This window comes from Piliocolobus tephrosceles, chromosome 6 (genome assembly GCF_002776525.5).
Source record: "Piliocolobus tephrosceles isolate RC106 chromosome 6, ASM277652v3, whole genome shotgun sequence".
NCBI classification, from domain to species: domain Eukaryota; kingdom Metazoa; phylum Chordata; class Mammalia; order Primates; family Cercopithecidae; genus Piliocolobus; species Piliocolobus tephrosceles.
The window spans coordinates 52575418-52596958 of record NC_045439.1 but is presented as its reverse complement, the minus strand read 5'-3'; the positions used below and the strand labels follow the sequence as shown (position 1 = coordinate 52596958).

Genomic DNA, 21541 nt, shown 5'->3' with positions numbered 1-21541 from the left:
CCAGGCCTCTTTCATCAATCTCAACATTTATCTACTCTAAACATTAAAAAATTGGAAGGCTCTTGCTTGTTTTGGAATATGTGTGGTCAGTGCCTCAGACTAAAGCATTTAGCAATTGATAGAATCCTGCAGTCAGCATGGTTGGTGATGGATAATACGTCATGAAAAACAGGAATAACATTTACCCAATGCTTTAGCATTTCAGAGTACTTTACAGTCACTGTTTTTCAGCCACTGATAGGCTGTTTGGTCCTTATTTTATAAGAATTGGTACATTGTAGGAAAGAGCTAGGAATCAGGAGATCTGGGTTCTGGTTCCCATTTCACCATACACTTGCTCTCTGATCTAGGATTCATGACTTCTTTTCGCCATCTTTAGAATGATCCAGGGATGAAGGAAGATGATTCTGGAAACTTTCCAAAGATCCTATCAGCTCAAAAACTCTGACTAAAAGAATATGGGCAAATATTTTGTTTTGGTTTTATTTAACAAGGTAATAATTCTCCTGTGGATTTTCAATACAGTTCCCATTTACTTTTCTTAACTTTGGAATCTCAGACTTGGGGGTTATTTCAGATGCACTTTAGAACTTCCATTATCCTATGGCCTAGCCAATCTTTGGGCCTTTCAAGTCCTGATATATTTTTGGTTGACAATCAAGTAAAAAGTCAAAGATACATCTGGATACATTTCATAGCTTGGAGAAATGGTCAGTGGACACACCCCCACAACAGAAACAGTTTTGGGAATCAGGATGCCCTTTTCCCATTCAGGTATATATAGGGAGGCATTTTTCATGGGGAAAGATCAGGCTAGGAATGGGTGACTCCACCATTTTCCTATCACTGTGGGAGTGGCTGAAACAGTGTGTGAAAATCTGCATTGAATGTACAAAAATTATCTTGAGGTCGTAGTCTGCTCATGTAGCTCTAACATTCGAAGCCAGCTCTTTCCAACTCAATGATGAAGCAGTCCAGCTAATGCAGTTGTTCCCTGCCATCTTTTTGCTCATGAACCCCTTTGGGAATCTTATAGAAGCTATGGATGGCCCTCTGCCCAGAAAACTTCCCATCTACTCACAAATTGGGATATAATTGTAGGGGATTTGTGAATGCCCTGAAGCTCATGGACCCCAAGTTAGTTCTCCTGGTCCAAGTAGAGTAAAGGAGCCCACCAGTAGGAGTGTCAGGGCTGGCCTGAGACTTCTGCATCTTAGCTAAAATTAAATCCGTAGTAACATAAAGATGTTTTGTTTTTTCCTTTTTTTCCTCTGACCATCACCCTCTTTTCCTTTCTCTGTTCCTACATCTCTTGTCATCTCTGTCATTCCCTCTCATTTCTCTCCCCATCTCTTGTACATCTTGCACCACAGATGTTCCAGCCTGGCTAAAAAGCCTCCGCCTGCACAAATATGCTGCGCTTTTCTCCCAGATGACCTATGAGGAGATGATGGCCCTCACCGAGTGCCAGCTGGAGGCGCAGGTATGTGCTAGAGGTGACTGTTCCCTGAGAGGGTGCCCCAGGTGGGACCTGAAGTTCAAGGCCTGGACAACGTTGTCTGGACCCATACCTATGCCCACACAGTAACCCGCCCTGTCCTGGGAACTGTGGGGTGCTGGCCAGGATTCCATGGTGAGCAAAACTGGGTGGATTCTTGCCTTCAGAGTCCAATAGGAGATGGAAGACAAGCAGGGTCGTGAGGGTAAGATCAAGTGGTGTGAAAAGGCATAATCTCAGCACACTCCAAAGTTCCAGGTGCTAGGGAGGAATTTCCTAGGAGAGGTAACATTTGACCACGCCACAAAGAATCTACATCCCTGCCTTTGCTTTTCTCGCTCTATCCCTCCCTCTGCCAGAGCAGGGCTTGGCTCATTTGGGAAGTGACAGATCCATTGTCTGTTGTCTAGTCCAGTTACAAATCAGCCAGCTTCTAACTGGACTGCTGAGTAGAAGCACCAGGTCATGCCTCAGACCCACCCCAACATTTTTAAAAAGTCATGTCCATGCCAGTCTTTGTTGAGATTGGAGAAAATTATGCAAACCTTTTTCTTCTAACATGAGACAATCATTGAGAATGAGATTTCCATAGGTCTCAGATTTCATTTCCCCTAAGGCATCTTTCCCCAATGTGGATGCCACAGGCCAGTCAACAGAACCCCTGAAACTAAGCATGTTTCCTACCATGCTGCGCTCGGGTGAATGGATCTGACCAATGTCTTTGTTTCCCTTGTTTAAAATGCTATTTGCATGTTTCACATTGGCCTCAGTTTCCTTTCAGCAATGATTTAAAAGAATCGATGGTCTGAATAGGCTAAAAATATTTCCTTTGCAGGAAGAGGAGATTGTACCATTTGGGCATGGCTGGTCTGGATGCACACCTCCCCGCAGATCAGCAGTTCCCCAGTGCTTATTCGGTACCCTCATTTAACCCTGCAGGCCTGGCGGACTCCCAATATGGAGACACAACACAAAGCCCAAAGTCACTGCACATTCTCAGAGAATGAAAGGCACTCATTTCAACTTCCTAACATTTCTCCCACCTCTTTTTGAATCTTGATTGCTCCTTGAAATCCCAGGGATTGATGAGAACTGTTTCTAAGAGCATTTTTGTGTTTGGGTCAGAGTTGAAAAAAATCTAAGTCATCAGTTGTTCAACTTGAGGAAAAAAACAAGAAATAATTGAGGGCAAAGCCAGAGGCCAGCACAAACTTTTCAGAGTAATTTAATTCACTAGAACCCAAAGTTAAGGGTAAACAGAAATATACCCCTAGTGTTTCATCTTGGAGACTGGGTTCACTTGTCATTTGAGTCTTTATTTTTCTAGTAAAGATGTTGTTGATATTCCTATCTTTTCCTTCTTTAAGAAGAATTCTATGGAATAGTTGCTAGACATTTGAGTTAGAGACCTTATTTGAGAAAGGGCTGAGTATCAGGAAATTTGCAGTATCTATTATCAACAACTGTTTAAATCCTTAGGCTCACCATTGCTACCCAGTTAAGAAGATAAAATCCACAACTCTTACTGTGAATCCTAATCATTTACCGGAAGAGATGACTGAATTGTGAATTTAAGTAATTTTCTATTCTAGTTTTCCTTAGAGTAACAAAAGACAGGCTGCAAACTAACAGAAATTCCCCGTGTTTTATGACACTCCATGTGGACTCTACTGGGCTGCTCATCTTTTCAAGATGGGTAAAAACACAGGGAGGGTTTGAGAAAGCCATGAATGTCTGTATGGGGTTGGGACCTTCAGGGAAACTGAGGGGGACTGAAATTATAAAGCCTGGAGAAAAGGAAGAGTGCATGACTTAAAAATTATCTTCCAAGACTATGAAGAAATTTCATGCTGAGTAGAATAGTTGGCCGTTCCGCATCTCTCTCCAAGATACAGAAAGATACAAATACAGATAAAAAGCATGGTCAAAAGACACAGGCAAATGTGTAGCCAGATGGAGTTAGAATTAAGAAGATGGCTGGGCACAGTGGCTCACACCTATAATTCTAGCACTTTGGGAGGCTGAGGTGGGAAGATCGCTTGAGCCCAGGAGTTTGAGACCAGCCTGGGCAACATGGCGAAACCCCATCTCTACTAAAAATACAAAAATTAGCCAGGTGTGGCAGCCTGTAGTCCCAGCTACTTGGGAGACTGAGGTTAGAGAATCACCTGAGCCCAGGAGGTGAAGGTTGTGGTGAGCTAAGATGGCGCCACTGCACTCTAGCCTGAGCAACTAGAGTGAGACTCTGTCTCAACACATAATAATAATATTCAGTAAGAAGAGGTTTATGACGATGGGTACTAATGCAAGAGGTAAGTGGATATTGATGAGCCCGTGAAAATAGAGGAACAAAGAAGACAGTAAAAGCCTCCAAGAACCTGTAAGCTGATTCTTAAAAATATGTTTTTAAATATACATTTAAATGTAACTTGTTATTTAATTACAGAATGTTACCAAAGGTGCAAGACACAAAATTGTCATCAGTATTCAGAAGCTCAAAGAAAGACAAAATCTCCTGAAGTCTTTGGAAAGGGTAAGTTATCGGATGAGGGAACATTTCCACTTTTGTTATGGGAAAGTGAACTAAGGAAAATTCTCCATTGGAAGTGTCACCGACAGACCTACTAGAGCGTATCATGCGGTTTCCTTACCAAAGTCAGAGAAAACAGAATGACTTTGAAGTGAAACCTCCCGGTTGCACGTGCTTCTTTGGAAGCTGATGCCTCAGTGTGCTTATTCCCTGGGCCCAGGCTGCCTTGCCCGGCCATCTTAGAGCCCTGATGAAGTGCTTTCAAATGCACCCTTTTTATATGCATTTGTGTCTCTGCCTCATATACATTTGTAGAGATCAGTGAGGTGACCAGTTCACAATCAGAGGCTGAAATCTTGGCAAAACAGGGCAAGGCACGCGCTTTGGTCTCACTCTCCTCCCAGAGGAGGGTCTGTTTTGAGAAAAGCTGCCCCCGGAGTGGTGAATACTAACAGGTACGCTGCAGATAGAGGGGGTCAGAAGCATTTGGCAGGCAGACATAGTTGGCTCTCAAGAGAATCATTTCAGGCTTTAACTTAACAACAGAGTTGGTCCCTGTGACTCTGATAGGAACCATGTCAAAAATGCTAAATGCTGAAAAAAGTTTATTCCAATGTTAAAAGCAGTGATCAGCTGCCTACTGTCCCATTTTGTTTGCTGCCTACACAGGTCCTCTTCTTACCTTTGTGTCTGGATGCTGCCCTGGTAACAATGTCATTTTTAGGACTTAATGACGACATGATTTCATCTAAGATCCAAAGGAGGGCAGGCCCCATGCCTCACACAAGTGAACCAGCATTGCCTCTGCCTCAGGGCTGGCATTCTTATGCATGAGTACTGGGAGGCAGGAGTGGTGGGTGGGAAGTTCTGTGGGTATTTGCAGCCTGCAGAGCTTTAGAGGTAACCTCTTCTAGTAATTCCAGGGAGCTTTTGGATTTTGGAAGGGGACAGAGTATTGAGGGAGGTAGGGATAAAGCAAATTTTGTGAGCACATAAACATTTAATGGAGTGGTAATTTTTCAGCGGATGCACAAAGATGTGTGTGTATAATTTTATATAGACTATATAAAGTTATATTCAATGCATATATGTTATATATATTTATAGAATATACATATATAACTTTGTAAGGAACGTTTCTTTTTAAACCTCTGGCCAGATAGACAGACAGAGGCTTCTCACGTGCACATCCGTGATTAAAGATCTCTTCTTACTTAAAGTGAATTACAGATTACAAGTGAGATATCCAATCGAACCTGAGGTTTATTTGTTGTTGTTTTTAATTTTATACTACCTTAGAAAGTAGTTTGTCTAAGTGACTATTGCCGTTTTTAAATTGAGAAACCATTCTCTTTGGGGGAACGTTCAAAAGGCCAATTTACTCTTTCTTTGTTAGAAAGTGCAGAAAGCATTTTGCATAAGGATTTGATTGCTAAGTGTTATGGTAAAAGAGTGATTTTTTCCCTTCTTTCTGGAGCAGCCTTGAGGATTCATTCATATCCTCCATCACTGAGGCAGCGCACCCACCTGGGAGACAAATTCCTGTTAGCTTTGTTCCCTGCAGCCTGGCAGAAGTCAGCGTGGGGAGCACTCTGGCAGCCCGGTAGCAAGGGTGACCCCGACATGCCATTGACTTTCCATCTAGCCTTTGATAAGTCAGTGATGTTTTCTGTGTCCCAGATTTTGCACATAGACTAATAGTGACTCCCTGTTCACTGGAATGGGAAAGTTAAAAGGTGCCACCTACAGAGCAGAGTGTGATGGCAGCCAGTGGTCAAGTGGAAAGAAATGGAGTTTATCGAGTCTGACTTCTTTGAGAGAGGAGAGCTTATGTGTGTCAGATGACTGGGTTGAGCTTGAGTCAGAATACCCGAATGTTTGGACATCCTGTGTGTTGTCCCTGCCTAAGCTGATGAGCTGGGGCGGGAGGGAATCTCTCTCAGGCATCCACTGAGGACTCATCCCCTGGCCCTCCTCTCTTCTCTGGAACCCCTAACTCCTGCTTTGCAAGGGAGTGAGTTGTTTGTAACCTGTTACCACTGACGGCACCGGTGGCAGACTCAAATCAGCCATTTCTCAGGCATTCCCAGACACCGTTGGGCTGATGATGCTGTTGGGAAAAGAGTCATCTGCCCCTGCCTTCCTCCCATATTCTTACCTCACATAGCTTTCTAAGGAGATAGCTGGGGCCCCACCCATAGTGAGTTCATAATCAGTGGTGGCTGTCTGAGCTCTGTGTGTAAATATTCCCGGAGTAATAATGCCTTATACTAGTAAGGTACATTGTATACTTTTTTAAAATGTTTCACCCCTATCGGGGGATTTGGCCCGTACAGCAAACTTCCTAAGGTAATCAGGAGAGCTGCTGGTATCCTGATTTTAAGAAAAAGAAACTCGAGTGAGTCCAAACTCCTTAGCAAGTTGGTTCCTAAGGACTTGGAAAAGCTCTTGAGCTTCATCTCATTGAGCCCTGCTCGGCCATGTACAGCGTCCTTTCATCCTTTGTTCCTTTCCTGCTGTTTCTCCTTTCCTGAAACATGCAGTGGTGGTCAGGGGTCCCTCTTATATGTTCCCACAGCTCCCTGCCCTGATGCCCATCATACCATGTGGGTCCCAGAAACCATAAGCACCTTAGAGCAAAGATTATGACTTAATTTGTTTTCATATCCCCAGTGTATAACAGTGCCTGGTTGATGACAGGGCTCAGCAGCTGATGGGTGCATGAGAGGAGGAAAGAACAAATGCGCTAGATATAGGAGTCCTGTCTATTATGTGAGAATCCCAATTCTTCTTATACAAAGGGAAGGATGGAGTTAGAGACACCACATGAGTGCTGGGGACACTTCGGCTGCTCAAGACTCTCTTTTCCAGATGGTTTGCAGCTTGTTGTTGTCATATGCCCAGGAAAGGCACTGAACCAACCTTCCTCCGAGACCCAAGTTAGCCACACCAGGGCTGGTATAAGTCAGGAAGTAATTTCCTTCCTGCTTGTCTCCCGAGTGATGGCTGTGGTCAATGGTGGACCAGACTTCCCGCTGTCTGATCTCAAAGGAGCTCCTCAGCTTTGTAACAGCACGTTAGTAAACAGCTTCACTGTGCCTCTTTGTGTTTATCATGTGGGATTATATTTTCTGTATGAAAGATCAGTAAAGACTTGGGTGGATTCCCCATTTTTTTGTCAACGTGGAGAATTAATTCTCACAGTTAGTCAAAGGTGCTAGATTGATTTCCATGCTGGCCATTTCCCTGTTCCTTCTCAATTTGGGCACTCTGTTTTGAGTTCAGGAATTCATTCATTTTTAAGTGTCAGGAATATGACCTGATGGTCACAGTGCCATGCTACTGATGCCAGCTTGATCAGGGGATGAGCTAACTGGTTGTAAGCCAAATGTTATCTTTGAGACAATGGCTTGATGTCTATGAGGAAAAAACAAAATTCTACATGATTCCTGGGAAGTTATATTTTATAGAAAGTGTCCAACGTTATTCATTATGTCTTTGGGTTCTTTTTTGATTCTTGTTTTTATTGATTGATTGATTGATTTTTTGGTGTGGTTGCCTCCAGTAGAAGAATCAGATAAGATTTGAATGGAGCATGTATATGTTTCCTGTTTGAAGTCTCTTCACATAACCAAAATCTCCTCTCACCACTAGCTGGAGAAAACTTCTTGCCATGTGACAAGAGCATGCAGGGGTTTGGTGCAGTTGACAGAGTGTCCCAAGCATGCATTTGCTCATCCCATTGACAGCAGCTGCATGAGATGGCATGGCAGGGATCCATGTGATCACCCCAGCGTGGCTTTCCTAGCCCCTCTTCATAGGGAAGCTTCATCCCTCTTTTCCCTTCCCCTCCTTAGTCAGGGGCTGGACAAGGAGGTCAGTGTCCCCCGCCACCCAGGGGCTAGTTGAGCCGTTGGCAGGACCTCAAGGTAGGATCCAGGGGTCCCCTAGTTAGCACGCAGTCTGATCAGAAAAGGTGGTAAGTGCTCTCCTGGCATGGGTCAGCTAGCTCACCTCCCTGTGCCTGCCCTGGTCACATCACCAGGTCAAGTCAAGGAAGCCAATCACATGATGGTATCTAGATGCTGGGAAAGGGCCAGGTCTACTGTGGGCAGCAGGGAAGGAGTGATCAGGAGCATGCCTGACTGCTGCAGAGACATCTGTCATGTGTAGAAGGAAGGTGGCAGACGCGAAACTCTCCTAAGAGAAAAAGGGACTTTCTCCCCTAAAATAGGCTGAACAGCGGCCCTGGCCAGGTTTGAGAGACAATTCTGGTGGCTAATTAAAATTTCACTTCCTTCATAAACCCTTCGTGCCAACTAGGCTAAGGCATAATCCAGGCTCCACTTCCCACCCCTCCCCGCCAAACAAAGCAGGTTCCTGCCAACGACAGGGTGTGGCTGTTGGTGTTCTTCGCTGCCCACAGTTGAAACAGGCACATTCAAGGCTGCCGTCCGCAGCTTTCCTTTTTCTGATGGATTGATTGGAAATGTTTGGGTGCAGAAATTATCACATTTCATATGTTTGCATTCCCTGACACCATCAAGCAAGTGTAAAAGAGGACCCCAGGAATGGATTGGATACTCATGCATCAGGCTTTTTTAAATGTCCTTGCTATTCTGAGCTCTCAGAAAATTAAATACTTTGGGCCGGGTGCGATGGCTCACGCCTGTATTCCCAGCACTTTGGGAAGCTGAGGCAGGCGGATCACCTGGGGTCAGAAGCTCAAGACCAGCCTGGCCAACATGGTAAAACCCCATCTCTACTGAAAATACAAAAATGAGTTGGGCATGGTGGCACGTGCCCATAATCGCAGCTATTCAGGAGGCTGAGGCAGGCGAATCACTTCAACCTAGGAGGCAGAGGTTGCAGTGAGCCGAGATCATGCCACTGCACTCCAGCCTGGGCAACAGAGTAAGACTCTGTCTCAAAAAGAAAAAAAAAAGAAAGAAAAATTAAATACTTCATAAATAATCGGGGCCCTGATTGTCAATGTCCTTTCCAGGTCCTAGGAAGACCTTGATGTGCACAAACACAGGGGGAGCAGCTTTGTTGCAGAGGGACCACCCCAGCCATGATGCCAGGCAGGGTCCCAGGCTCCCGAGCCCCAGCCACGCTCCAAGCCACAGTGTTTGGGCCTCTGTGAGCATCTGGCACAGAGAGAAATATCTATCAGAATCAACTTTTATTTCTGTTTTTAATAAGTAGTGCCCAGTATATCAAACTATATGTGCAGAATGATCCAATGTTATTATACAACACATGAAGACATGTATATATTATATTACAGTTCTATACATATTCTTCTCCAGAATGATTCTTGTAAAACTTGGCACTCCCTTGCTCGAAACCTTCCCTGGTTTCCCATCTTAGACTAGATTCCAGCATCCCTGCCCCGGCCCAAGGCCTCCAGGCTCAGGCCTAGGTGGCTGACGGGACACCATTGCCCACCTGCTCCATCGCAGGCCTCCTTGCTGTTCCTCACACTCCCCGCTCAGAGGCTTTGCCCTTGCTGTGCCCTCTACCTGAGGTGTTTCTCCCCAGGATCCTCATGCCCATGCTCATTTGGGTCCTTGCACCAATGTCACCCTCTCCAGGAGCTTCCCCTCACAGCAGCCCCGGCCCATACCACAGCCCCTGGCATGGTCTAGTTATCTCGTGGCTGGATGTCAACTCCCTGGGGAACCCTAAAGGCAATGAGGCAGCTACGATGTGCTCATTTTTTGTACACAGGGAAACTGAGGAACAAAGTGGTTAAGCCATTTGCCCAGGGTCACATGGGAGTGCAAGAATCCAAACCCCAGCCTCTGACCCAGAGTCTCTGCTCTTAATCGCTACCCTGTGCTGCTTGTGCCGTGGACTGAGTGAAGGTGTGAACGGGCTATTTCATCCAGAACAAAGCATACACAGGACACAGAGCCATCATGTCACCCAACCTTGTTGTACAGCTTCTAGAGCGTGTGACTGTAAAATGTATAACCACATTTTACAGAAATGCACCGAGGGAGGCAGAAAAGGAAATACACCAAACTGTTTTAGTGGTCATCTCTAGATAGTGGGATTTTCTGATGGTGTGTATTTTCCTCGCTACACCTATCTGTATTTTCCAATTTTCTACCTGGGCCAATATTAGAACGATGAAACGAAAGTGGTCCCTTTTTCCAAAAACATCCTGATGAGGGTACCAGCAGCCACGAATCCACGAGCTCAGGGCAGGGGAGGACAGGTACAGGGGTGGACGACCCTTATTCCTGAGCCTAACGGAGGTCTTCCTGCTCTCCTCGTCCAGGACATCATCGAGGGGGGCAGCCTGCGCGTCCCGCTCCAGGAACTACACCAGATGATCCTGACTCCCATCAAGGCCTACGGCTCCCCGAGCACCACGCCCGAGGCTCGCCCCCGGGAGCCCCAGGCCCCGCGCCAGCCCTCACTGATGGGCCCAGAGAGCCAGAGCCCCGACTGCAAAGATGGGGCCACAGCCACTGGCGCCACGGCCACCCCCTCGGCCGGGGCCAGTGGGGGGCTCCAGCCGCACCAGCTGAGCAGCTGCGATGGGGAGCTGGCCGTCGCCCCCCTGCCGGAGGGGGACCTCCCCGGGCAGTTCACACGCGTCATGGGGAAAGGTAGAGCCCGATGTACCCATTTCTTTTTTCTTCTCGGATCCCACTAACCAGAGCGACGGGCTCCTGGGGGCTTCCCCTGGGTGCTGGATAAGTTCCCTGTCCAAGTAGACATCATTAGCTCCATCTTACAGATAGGGAACGTGCAGCTCAGGGAGGTTAAGCCTTTTGTGACCCCCGGAGACCTACTCCTTAATCCCGGCTCCTTTCTCTCCCAACTCCCTCAGACCAGGGGACGCCAGCTCTTTTATGACAGTGCTCATTGGGCCAGAGGACCCTTGTGGGAGGAAGGTGGGAAGAACTCCGAAAAAGATGATTTTGGGAACAAACCATTCACTCAGCATCTCACCCTCTCCCCAAAGCAAAAGTGGCAGAAAATGAGTGACAAACTGAAGGGGCACAGACGCCTTTAGCCAGAGCCCAAAGATCTCCCTGTGCAGAAAGATGCCAGCCTTAGCAGTGGCCTCTCTCCTCACCACTGAAAGTGTTCTCAGATGTGGCCAGGGTTTGGAGAATTCCCAGCATGGAACTGTTTTGTTCTCATTCTCCCGTGTCTGCGTTTATATTCCCTCTTCACAGCTGGCCTGCCGTGCGAAATGCTCTAGTACGAATAGCTTGCATTTATTTAGCTTTTCCTCTGTAGCAGACACATGCTGTACCTATAGAGCTTACTTAATCCCCAAGTTATCCCATTTTACAGAGGAGGAAACTGAGGCACACAGGCTAATGAGCCCACCTGAGCTTACACAGCTGATGGCAGGGCTGGAATTTGAACCCTGCAGTCTCTCCATCATGCACATAGTTACCACTGTGCCTTCTTATCAGCTCAAGATAGAACAAGGTAGGGTTTCATGTGATGGTTCTCTCTGCTCTTAGGTGACAAAATCCAAACTTAAAGAGTCATGTGTCATCTAGTGTCTCCTTGTTACCTCCAGAGCCCTGACCACCTCCATTCTATACTCTTTATATCTTTGAGTTCTATGTCTTTGAGTTCTCAAAGATATAGACTTTATGTCTTTGAAACTTTATATCTTTGAGTTCTCAAAAGTTTGCATATTTTCTTGGCTTCTGAGCCTTTGTACATATCTACCCTTTGCCTAGAACCTAGGCCCCTACTAGTTTATACAAAGCCTTCATCCTTCATGTGAATTACAAGATGGTGCCCTGTGTGGGTGGACATGGCACTGCTAGCACTCACCTTGGCATGCACTTGTGTAGTGCACAGCCTGCACATCCACATGGGACAACCTTGTCTATAACACTGTTTTCCTCACCCCATTCCCTTCACCTGGGTCATGCCTCCTCCTCCAGGTCTTAGCCAAGTCCTCACATGCTCCAGGAAGCCTGCTGATCCACTGGGCTGGGTGAGGTACCCCCTCTCACCTGCCCCGCGTCCCCCTTTACTTTTCTTATCTTAGCCCACTTCACACTAGACTGTAATTGCCTGTTTGCTTGACTGTATCTTCATTAGTCTGCAGCACAGTCAGACCACTTTTAATAGCTACTCAATACCCTGCTTGTAGCACAGTGCTTATAGTAGATGCCTCATAAGTAGGTGGTGCAAAACTTGAGCAATGACACCAGTATCTAAAGTTAGGCCTTCCCACAGACCATCCAAGCATACATGCTGGGTGCACGCCTGTTGGGAAGGGTAGAATCCACAGCGTGGTCCTTTGGGTAAGAGTGCCCCTTTCTACCTGGGCTACCCTCTGCCTTTTCTGGGGCAGACTCTTATTTCCATATCCTCGAAAATATCCACCATTAGAATAATTTATGCTTGATCTGGTGTCTTACAAGACATCTTGATTATTTTCTAACATATGGAAATGCCAGCACTTTTCCTTTGGAAGGGGAAAACAGTTTTTTCTCTGTTATTGTCCAATATTTCAGACCATTTTAAAAAACCCAGTTTGCAGTAAGAGCAACTCCCACCCTTCCACCACCCACCTTAAGGCATGTCCTAAAAAAGACTTAAATTCATAGTAATCTGGTGGAAGAGATGACTCACAGCTTCCCTTGGAGCTTGATGGCCAGGGTGGGCCCTCACTCTCCCCCACCCACCCCTTAGCTGTGTTGGATTAGAACAGATTTCCCCATGGGTGAAGACACAGCTCCGCCAAGCCCAAGTGGAGCAGCTACTGAACACGCGGTACGTTGCCCTACTTCTTAAGAGACCCACACTGCTATGGCACTGCTTCTTTATATTTTAACTACTTTAAAGGAAACTGTAACCCCAGTTCACACTCAGTATATACAATTCAAATTAACAAAATGGTGGAAAGTGGAAAACCACCCTTCCCCCACCCCAAACCCTGCCATCCTCATTCCCAGGGAGAGTCACTGTTAAGTTTTGGGATATCCTTTCAGAAACTTCATGATCATACATAAGCACATGAATATTCACTTTTATACACACGCAGACCTTATTTACATTCTTTTCTACAGGCTGATGGGTTTTTTAAAAATACGATAGCTGGGCACAGTGGCTCATGCCTGTAATCCTGGCACTTTGGGAGGCTGAAGTGAATCACTTGAGCCCAGGAGTTCAAGATCAGCCTGGGCAACATAGTGAGACCCTGTCCCTCAAAAACAACAACAAAAAAAAAAAGAATAAAATTTTAAAAGTATGTATACTTACAATATTTCTATCAATACAAATAGCACTCTCTCAAAGTTTTTTTAAAGGTGGCATACTATTCCACTGTATGCATAAACCGTAATGTATTTAACAAAGTCCCAATTAATAGGCAGTGAGGTGGTTTACAAGGTTTTGTTATGACAAACAATGTTATACTGAAAGTCTACGTGCAAAGGCAAGAAATAAATGGGATTGTGTGACCGAACAGCCATGCAGGGTTAGGGACAGGGAGGAATGAAGTATGATGCCAGGTTTCAAGCTTGATCTCCTTGAGTGTCAGGCATTTTTTACTCTCTGGTTGACTCCTTTTGTCCACCCATCTCCACCATGGCCCTGTAAACACGACTAAGAAAGTCGGGGAATCGTCACCTCTATGATGAGACCAGAATGGGCCACAGTAACGTAGCGGTAAGAAAGCCAGTGCGTGTGTGTACTCTACCCGCAGACTAACTCTGCTCCATCCTCATTAGCACTGACTTGAGTGTGTAGGTGAGCCTGCGCCTATGTGTGCATAAATGTGCATATCACTCTGAGAAAGCAACCCTCTGAGGAGTGAGTAGCAGGCCTCCTGCGCATGTGCACACCCACACACCTCCCCGTCTCCAGGAGGTGCCAGCTCGTTCCTCCAAACACAAACGCCACTGCCTCTGCACCTGGCGAGGGGTGCGCGCTCATTCATAAAATCACGGAGGCTGCTCTCTCTGACAGTGTCAGGGTCTTGGATGCTTTTGAAGCTCCTCACACAGAGCCACTTTCAAAGACGGAGCTCAGGACGCCACTATTCACTGCTGTGTTCTTCCTCTCACGAAGTGTCTTATTGCAGAAGGCTTCACATAGAATGGCACGACTGGAATTAACCCAAGGGGCTTCTCAAGGCAAGGGCTCCCACGGTGTCTGAGCCTTTGACGTCTGTGGAATGAGGAGCCTCTTGGCCTTTTTTGTGAGCCTTACATAAAGCTGCAGACACACATACCTCTCAGAGTGTTGGTCCTGAAGGGAAATGAGAGTCAGGTCCCAGAGATTAGAAAGGGGTGCATTTTTCTAATTCATCTTTTCTTTTTAATTACAGTGTGCACACAGCTCTTGGTCTCCAGACCCGATGAGGAAAATATAAGTTCCTATTTACAGCTCATAGACAAGTGTCTAATTCATGAGGTGAGTAGTGACAGGTTTTACAAAACCAATTTTTTGTTTTTATTGCTTAGAAAAGGTTCTCAGAGTTTCTGTGATGTGATCATTTTAGTCTCCAACAACTTGTTTTTTGAGTGGTGGACAGTTATTAATAATAGGTTGGGCAGAACTAGGCTATGACAGCCTCAAACCCAAACACAGCTTGAACATTACTTTGGTGTCCAAAGATTTGCCCAGACCAAGTGCTCTGATGTGCAGCGAACGCCTGAGACGACTTCTGGCTGGGGAAGCAGCCCCGGGTGGCCAAGGCTCGCAGGATAACACACGAGCCCTGCTGCTTAGTCCTGGGCGTTTTCAAGTCTTTTAAAAATCTTGTGTTGAACTCTTGGCTTTTAGCTCAGGGAACTGGAGAGAGGAAGGGAGAGAGAGAGCCCATAAAAGAAATAACGAGTGTGTCTGTGTGTGTGTGGGCTTGCGATTGTTATAGGAATCATATTTGCTATATATCCTTTTGGAGGAGGCCTGAGGCGGGCTGCAGGTGTGCTTACTGGACTCTCAGGCATAGTCTTCATATACAGAGTGAGACAGACACTTGGGCATGGCAGGCTAGGCAGCCATCTGCACTGGTGGCTGTCCCTGAGGGGCATGTAGGGAGAGGGAGTTGCACCTCAGACCTAAAACTTCAGTGGCTCCTTGGGCACCCCTCCCTCCCCACAAAGAGCTACAGAGGCAAGGCCTAGACTAGAGAAAACTTGGGACCAGATAAACCTACGGTGGTGAAGTCTTTTTGTAGGATTTCAATGTGAGAATAAGATGGTAAACGAGCTGGGGCGGTGGCTCACACCCATAATCCCCACACTTTGGGAGGCCGAGGTGGGAGGATCACTTGAGGCCAGGAGCTTGAGACCAGCCTAGACAACATATCAAGACCCTGTCACTGCAAAAAAAAAAAAAAAAAAAAAAAAAAAAAAAAAAAAAAAAAAAAAAATTAGCCAGGTGTGGTGGTGCACACCTGTAATCCCAGCTACTCGGGAAGCCAATGTGGGAGGATGGATGGTTTGAGCCCAGGTGGCCAAGGCTACAGTGAGCTATGATCCTATCACTGCATTCCAGCAAGAGCAACAGAGTGACACTTGTCTCGGGGGAAAAAAAAAAAGGATAATAAAGGCCCCAGGCCTCCTCACCTTTGCTGCATTGGCAGCCAGTACTCCAGGGCTCCAGAGGGCTCCGGTGAAGGCAGATGGCCCAGCACAGCAGCCAGGCCCCTTCTCCACTTCCCTCTCACGTTCTCACCCTCCCAGCTGCTGCATCGGCCCTGGGCTATTGAAGGTCTCACTCAGTTCTCAGGGCCCTCATCTGCTACCCACACTTCCCATACAAGGGTACAGTTGTCCTCTGGGATTCCATCCCAGCTCCCCCTTCCCCACTTCCCCAGACCCTCATTTTTGCAGCTTCTCCTCTTGGCCGTATGGATTCTTATGTGCCCAAGCGGCTCTGGCCAAAGCTGTCAGTGTGACGACGGTGACCAGCCGCCTAGGTTGGGGGCTCAGACATACCATCCTCTGAAATGTTCAACTATACCAAAGTACTAGACTTTTCACTAAAAATAAAAATGTTTTTTTCCCTCTTTAATGGCTTCCCTAGAGCACCCAGGCACTGTCAAAAGCCTGTATTGAAGGCTTATCTGTGACTTTGTTTCAGGCACAAGGCCTTCTCCCCACAAGCCTTGAGTAATCCTTTTCTATTTCCAATCCTGACACTGGACTTGTTTTGGCCAGGAAAAGGCGACGAAGGAAGAGAAGGCAAGAACACAGTGAAGAACGTTACAACTCGTTCATTCCATAGATACTTACTGAGCACCTAGTCCCTGTCCCGAACTAGGCAGGTTACAGTAGTGAGAGAAGGGGTGAGACAGAAAGAAACAGGCCATCACAGCCATGATGAGAAGGCCTCTGATAAGGTCATCCCTGCGTTCCCCGGAGCACAGAGGAGCAGCAGCGAGCACCAAACCTGGAGCCAGAACAGGGCATTTCCATGGAGGAATCCTCTCCACACTCAAACCTGGAAGGCAAGCGAGAGTCCTGGTGGTAGAGGCTCGGTTCGTAAGGAGGCAGAAGAGAGCGATGTCTGCAGGGCCCCGTGTTTTGTTGGGCAGTAGGACATTTGTGGGTGGGTTGGGGCAGACAGCATGGGGACGATTTCAGCCTCTGATAAAAGCAAACCGGAACTCTGCTTCTTCTCCCACGCCCGCTGTCAGCATTGATATTGGAGGACAAGGTACTGTCCACCTTGCCTCAAGACAGCTGAGCACCTGAGACAGAAATAACGAGTCCTCCAGCTGCCCGTGCCAAACAATCCACAGGCTTCCTAACTGTCCCTCGCCAGCCCTGAAACGTTGGCCTGACGCTTCTCGCTTTCCCGCCGTCCTGCGTGTCCTCCCTGGGTATCCTGGCTCTGGTTTTGTTTTTTTCCCCTTTACCTCCGTGCAGCCCCAAGTGATCTCCTCTGATTGCCCAGAGGGGCCTCTCATGGCTGGGGGCCCCAGGCAGGAAGGAGCTGGTGAGGTGTCTGCTTGCTAAGTTCAAGTCAGGATGGAGGGGCCTGCGTGCCGCTTTGGAAGGGAAAATGTTGTTCAGGGCTTTTTATGATTTTAGTTTGAGAGAGAGGAAAAGCGTCTGAATAATTTTCCATAGCCTCTGGTTATTCCGTGTGGGCAGAACACGCCCTGCCTGTGAGGCCCTGTGGAGGCGCACAGCCTCCATCCTGGAAGAAGGTTCACCCGGGCGCAGAGAGACAGGACGCCCTTTCATAGCCCGGACATGCTGTTCCTTAGCTGGCTTGGAGCAGGGAAGGTATTAACTGGGCCAGGACACCTCCCTTCCTCCCCAGGACGGAGGGACCGAGTCCCCAGAGTCATGAAAGGAAGGAGAGGGAAGTTCTGAATTTTATTTCTGAGACCAGTCACTTTGACTCCTGAGTTATAATCCCAGGCCTCTGGGCACTTCACTGTGTCTTGAGGTGAAGAATGGCTCTTGCCTCTTTATGAGCCTTTTCATCCAGCCACATACACTGGGACACCATAGCCATCTTCCTCCAGACAGATGCATTGGTCTAGGCCTGAGAGGGCCAGAACTCTGGAGTGGTGACTAGGGGTGCCCGGGCAGTTGCTGGGCATGAAGCCTTCCCTTCCCCTCCAGGCCCCTCAGGAAGCTGCTCCCCAGCCCAACCTGGGGCTGCAGTGAGATACTGGGCATCATAGCCAATGCCGATCCCCTGGAACTGAGCACTCCTCTGTAGGTCAGGAACCAGTGTTCAGAAACTCCCGGAGCCAGCCACGACCAAGCACCACAGCCCCAACTGAGAACTGCCCCCCACTCTCATTCAGCACTGCTAAGGGGCTGGCTCCCATCTGCAGCTCTGAAGGAAAGGAACCCCACCGCCCACTGAGGTGCCCAGGGAATGTGCTGCCCTCCCCGTAGAGGCACCAACATTCCCACCTTCTCGGGTGTTGTTTCCCACCAGGGAAGATGTCATGTCTATAATGGTGTCTTAGGAAGCACATCCATGAAATGAGCCCCTTACTCCTTTGTCACTTGGAAACTCAGGCCAGTTGTCCTTCAGGCTGGCTCCAGATCAGCTCAGTATCATAGTTTAGAGACCTTGAAGTCATTTGCTGTGTGCTGTTGTTGGAGTGCAAGGTCATATTGAATGTCTAATGTGATGAACAGCCGTCTACCACCACCAAATGGCCGGTCTGTGCGGTCCAAAACCAAACCCCAGTGTGACACCTGTGAGTGGCATCTATTGAACCATTATTAAGAGTGAGGCACATTCTAGATATTCTAAGTGTTTTTCATGTGTTATTTCATTCTCACAACATCCTTTTGAGAGAGAGATTATCCTCCGTTTCTAGGAGGCACTGAGTCTTGGGTAGAGGGGTGTGCATAAAGGCGTGCAGGGATTAGAGCCCTGCCCGTCTGCATCCAGAGCCTTCCTCTGGCCCACAACTCTCCTCCCCAGGTCACCCTGACCAGCATGCCCACGTATCCTCACACAACACGTGGCTGAATAAGCCAGTCAGAAGCAGAAATGATCCCCTCTCGGTGTGAGTCCAGCAGAAATGCTCGCCTTTCGCCCAGTTTCAGAGGTCCTCATGCGTAGCAGGACACGCAGAGGGAGCATCACCAACCAATGAGCAGGACTGTGGAGGAGAGCCATGCCCTCGCCTCCTAGCCTGCCTTGATGCATCATCTTACTGGCATCTGGCTAAGGTCACCCGGGAAGAAGGGGTTTGTAAGTCCTCAATGACGTTTCTGCCACATGATTAACATTCTTCTGCTTTTGTCCACAGAGCTCTCCTGGTAGTTAGGTCCTTAAAGATTAAGCATCACTGGGGGACAATTAAGCTGTCATTTCTTCTTCTCTATTTAAGGAATCTGTTTCCTTTATGGGAACTAGTCATTTAGTCTGTTACTGAGTAATATTTTATGACTACTTAAAGGAATTCATGCCTTATTGACAAAACTACTTCGGAATCTTCTCTCCATCCTTGTTACTGCAAATCAATCAAATCACATGGATTTCCAACAGCACGTGTTCTAAGCTACAGTTCTAGGCACTTGGCAGGGGATTCATATGTGACGTGGTGTCCTCACCACCTAGAACACCCCATGTTCACGCTTTACCTGCAGCAGAATTACCAGGGCACTTGCTACAAACACAAACTCTCTAGACACCCCTTCAGATCTACTAAATCAGGCCCTGGGCATGTGGAAGGGAGCCCATGTATCTGAATTTTGACTGTCTCCTTGGCTAATTCTAATATATCATGAATCTGAGAGTTCCTGCCTTGGAGACCCCTAACCCACGTAAAGTCCTTTCCTAGTCTGTGGCAAGTACAAAGGCTAAACACAAAAGGAAATATAACATAGATAAGAGTTTGTTACAGGGCAGTAGGCAAAACACACACACCAGTTTTACTAGAAAAGAGTTCTGAAGGTATCAGACCTACATATTTTCCTAAACTTTAGAGAAGGTTTAAGTCAGGACTGGCACACTGGGATTTTTGTAAGGCAAGAGATCCATTAACTGGAGATTTCTCAACAAAGTCCTGAAACACAGAGAATATAGTCCATTCTCTGACACCCTGTAGACCACTCTAGGATGGCCACACACCATCAAGCAGACTGATTTTTGGAGTGGTTGAGAATTTTCATTGATTATGAAAATGCAGGGGGGCCTGCAAAACCCAGAGCATTCACCAATCAATTTTGCAATTCATTATTGGTTAATAGAGTCCGGAGTAGAGTCAGGAGGGAGGGGGAATGTGGGTATGGATCTGCCAGAAATATAACCAAAAATAAGGGTTATCAACAGTTTGATGCATGTACCTTACTAAGCACCTCCAATGTCAGATAACTTAAATTTTCAAAGTAGGCAGCTCCCAAATTAAACTGACTACTGTTTGGACCAGGTTAGAAACAGTTGAAGAAAAGGCAACTGCAGAGACTCCAGTGTTTTCCCCTATTAATTGCATGTTTCTCCCTCTAATGCCAGGCTGTGTCACCCATTTAAAAGTCCTGTTTGTTTTTGCAGGCATTTACAGAGACACAGAAAAAAAGATTGTTGTCATGGAAACAGCAGGTGCAGAAGCTCTTTCGGTCTTTCCCTCGGAAAACCCTTCTAGACATATCAGGATATCGACAGCAAAGAAAGTATGTTGGGATTTCATTCTTTGTAATGCACGGTGGTTCCCCCGGCACCTTCTTGCCTACCTCGGTTCCTGGGGCAGGAATATGGCAGGGCACCATTCCTTGTTCATGAAGATGCCCTGTGGCGAGTTCCAAATTGCGTTACTTAAACAGGTGGGGCTGGGAAAAGGCTGTGAGAGCGAGCACTCCCAGGGGAAGAGCTGAATGTGAGCTTTTGTAACTCCGTTTGCATTGTTAAAATGATGGTAATAGTCCGGATGGGTATCAGAGGGGAGAGTCGGTATGATTTAACAAATGCAGGCAAAACACAGGATGGCTTACCCACAAAAGGGGGATCTGAAAGGATAAAAATGGGTTGTTCTATCAGCACCTTAAGTGATAATTTTTTTCCCCCTTCTAGCTGTAGACAAGCTAATTATAGTTGGTGGCAGGGTGAAGAGCCCAGGGCTAGTCTATTTTGGTCTGCAGTCTCACAGTGGAGCAGTACAATTCTTGATTTTTTCATAGTACTTCAGCTTCTTGCACGCAGTTAAAAATAAGCCTGGTTGTACTTTAGAACCCATTACCTTAATGTAGTTTTAAATTGAGGAATCCAAATGCATATTAAAGATGAACTACAGTGACAATTTGTGGGAGAAATTAAGGGTAGAGGAAGGGTTAAGCCTTAAACAATGATAGGGAATTGGGACATAAGGGAATGAGAATGTAAACATACTGAAAAATTAACGTTCTATCTTACATTTTTAAAACATGAGCAGATAATGTCTTCACTCGCACCTGAAAGGTTCTGAATTCGTTTCATTTCTCAGTGCATGTATAGAAGCTCTTTGCCCGTGGTGTTAAAATTTGGGGCATTTATTTGCATAAGTGTGCCTTAAAACATCACCGCTTTGTATTTAAGGGAGATGAGGCCAGTTGGAGTTTGTGAAAAGACTTCATGAAAGATTAATTTTAAAATTGAAGTGTGATCACATTCCAGCATATATAACGCTTATTATTAAACAAACATTTATTTAGCACTTATATATGCCAAGTGGTATCCAAGCACTTTAAGAATATTAATACATTTAATCCTTGTGACAACCATGTGAGGTAGAGCTGCTGTTGCTGACCCCAGTTTACAGACAAGTTCGTAGGCAGCAGCATCGGGGATTTGAACCAGGCAGGCTGGCACCAGCTCCAGCTCCATGCTCTTAACCCTGTGGAAGCCAGACAACTGTCACGGTCTCAGGCTGATGAGTGGAAAAGATGGTTCAGGCAAAGCGACACTTCAGGACCAGTTCCCTGGCCCCAAGCTCTCTGGGGTTGCCAACCCTCATGGGTTGGACTAGACTATCTCTGCCCTGAGGATTCCCAATGGCCCAGATGAAAGGCAAGGTCTGCTTCCTTGGCCTTCTGCCCTGGGGCCTACCC

At 46.8% G+C, this 21541-nt stretch overlaps 1 protein-coding gene across 2 annotated transcripts in view; it reads left to right on the top strand.

Moving 5' to 3' along the window:
• SAMD4A (sterile alpha motif domain containing 4A) overlaps positions 1–21541 on the top strand; it is a 226924-nt gene that overhangs the window by 184074 nt on the left and 21309 nt on the right. For both annotated transcript variants that reach the window (XM_023231010.2, XM_031935761.1), the window contains exons 5-9: positions 1374–1483; positions 3945–4031; positions 10318–10651; positions 14356–14441; positions 20013–20131. In XM_023231010.2, the coding sequence (XP_023086778.1) occupies positions 1374–1483; positions 3945–4031; positions 10318–10651; positions 14356–14441; positions 20013–20131 (736 nt within the window). The remainder of the gene's footprint in view (positions 1–1373; positions 1484–3944; positions 4032–10317; positions 10652–14355; positions 14442–20012; positions 20132–21541) is intronic.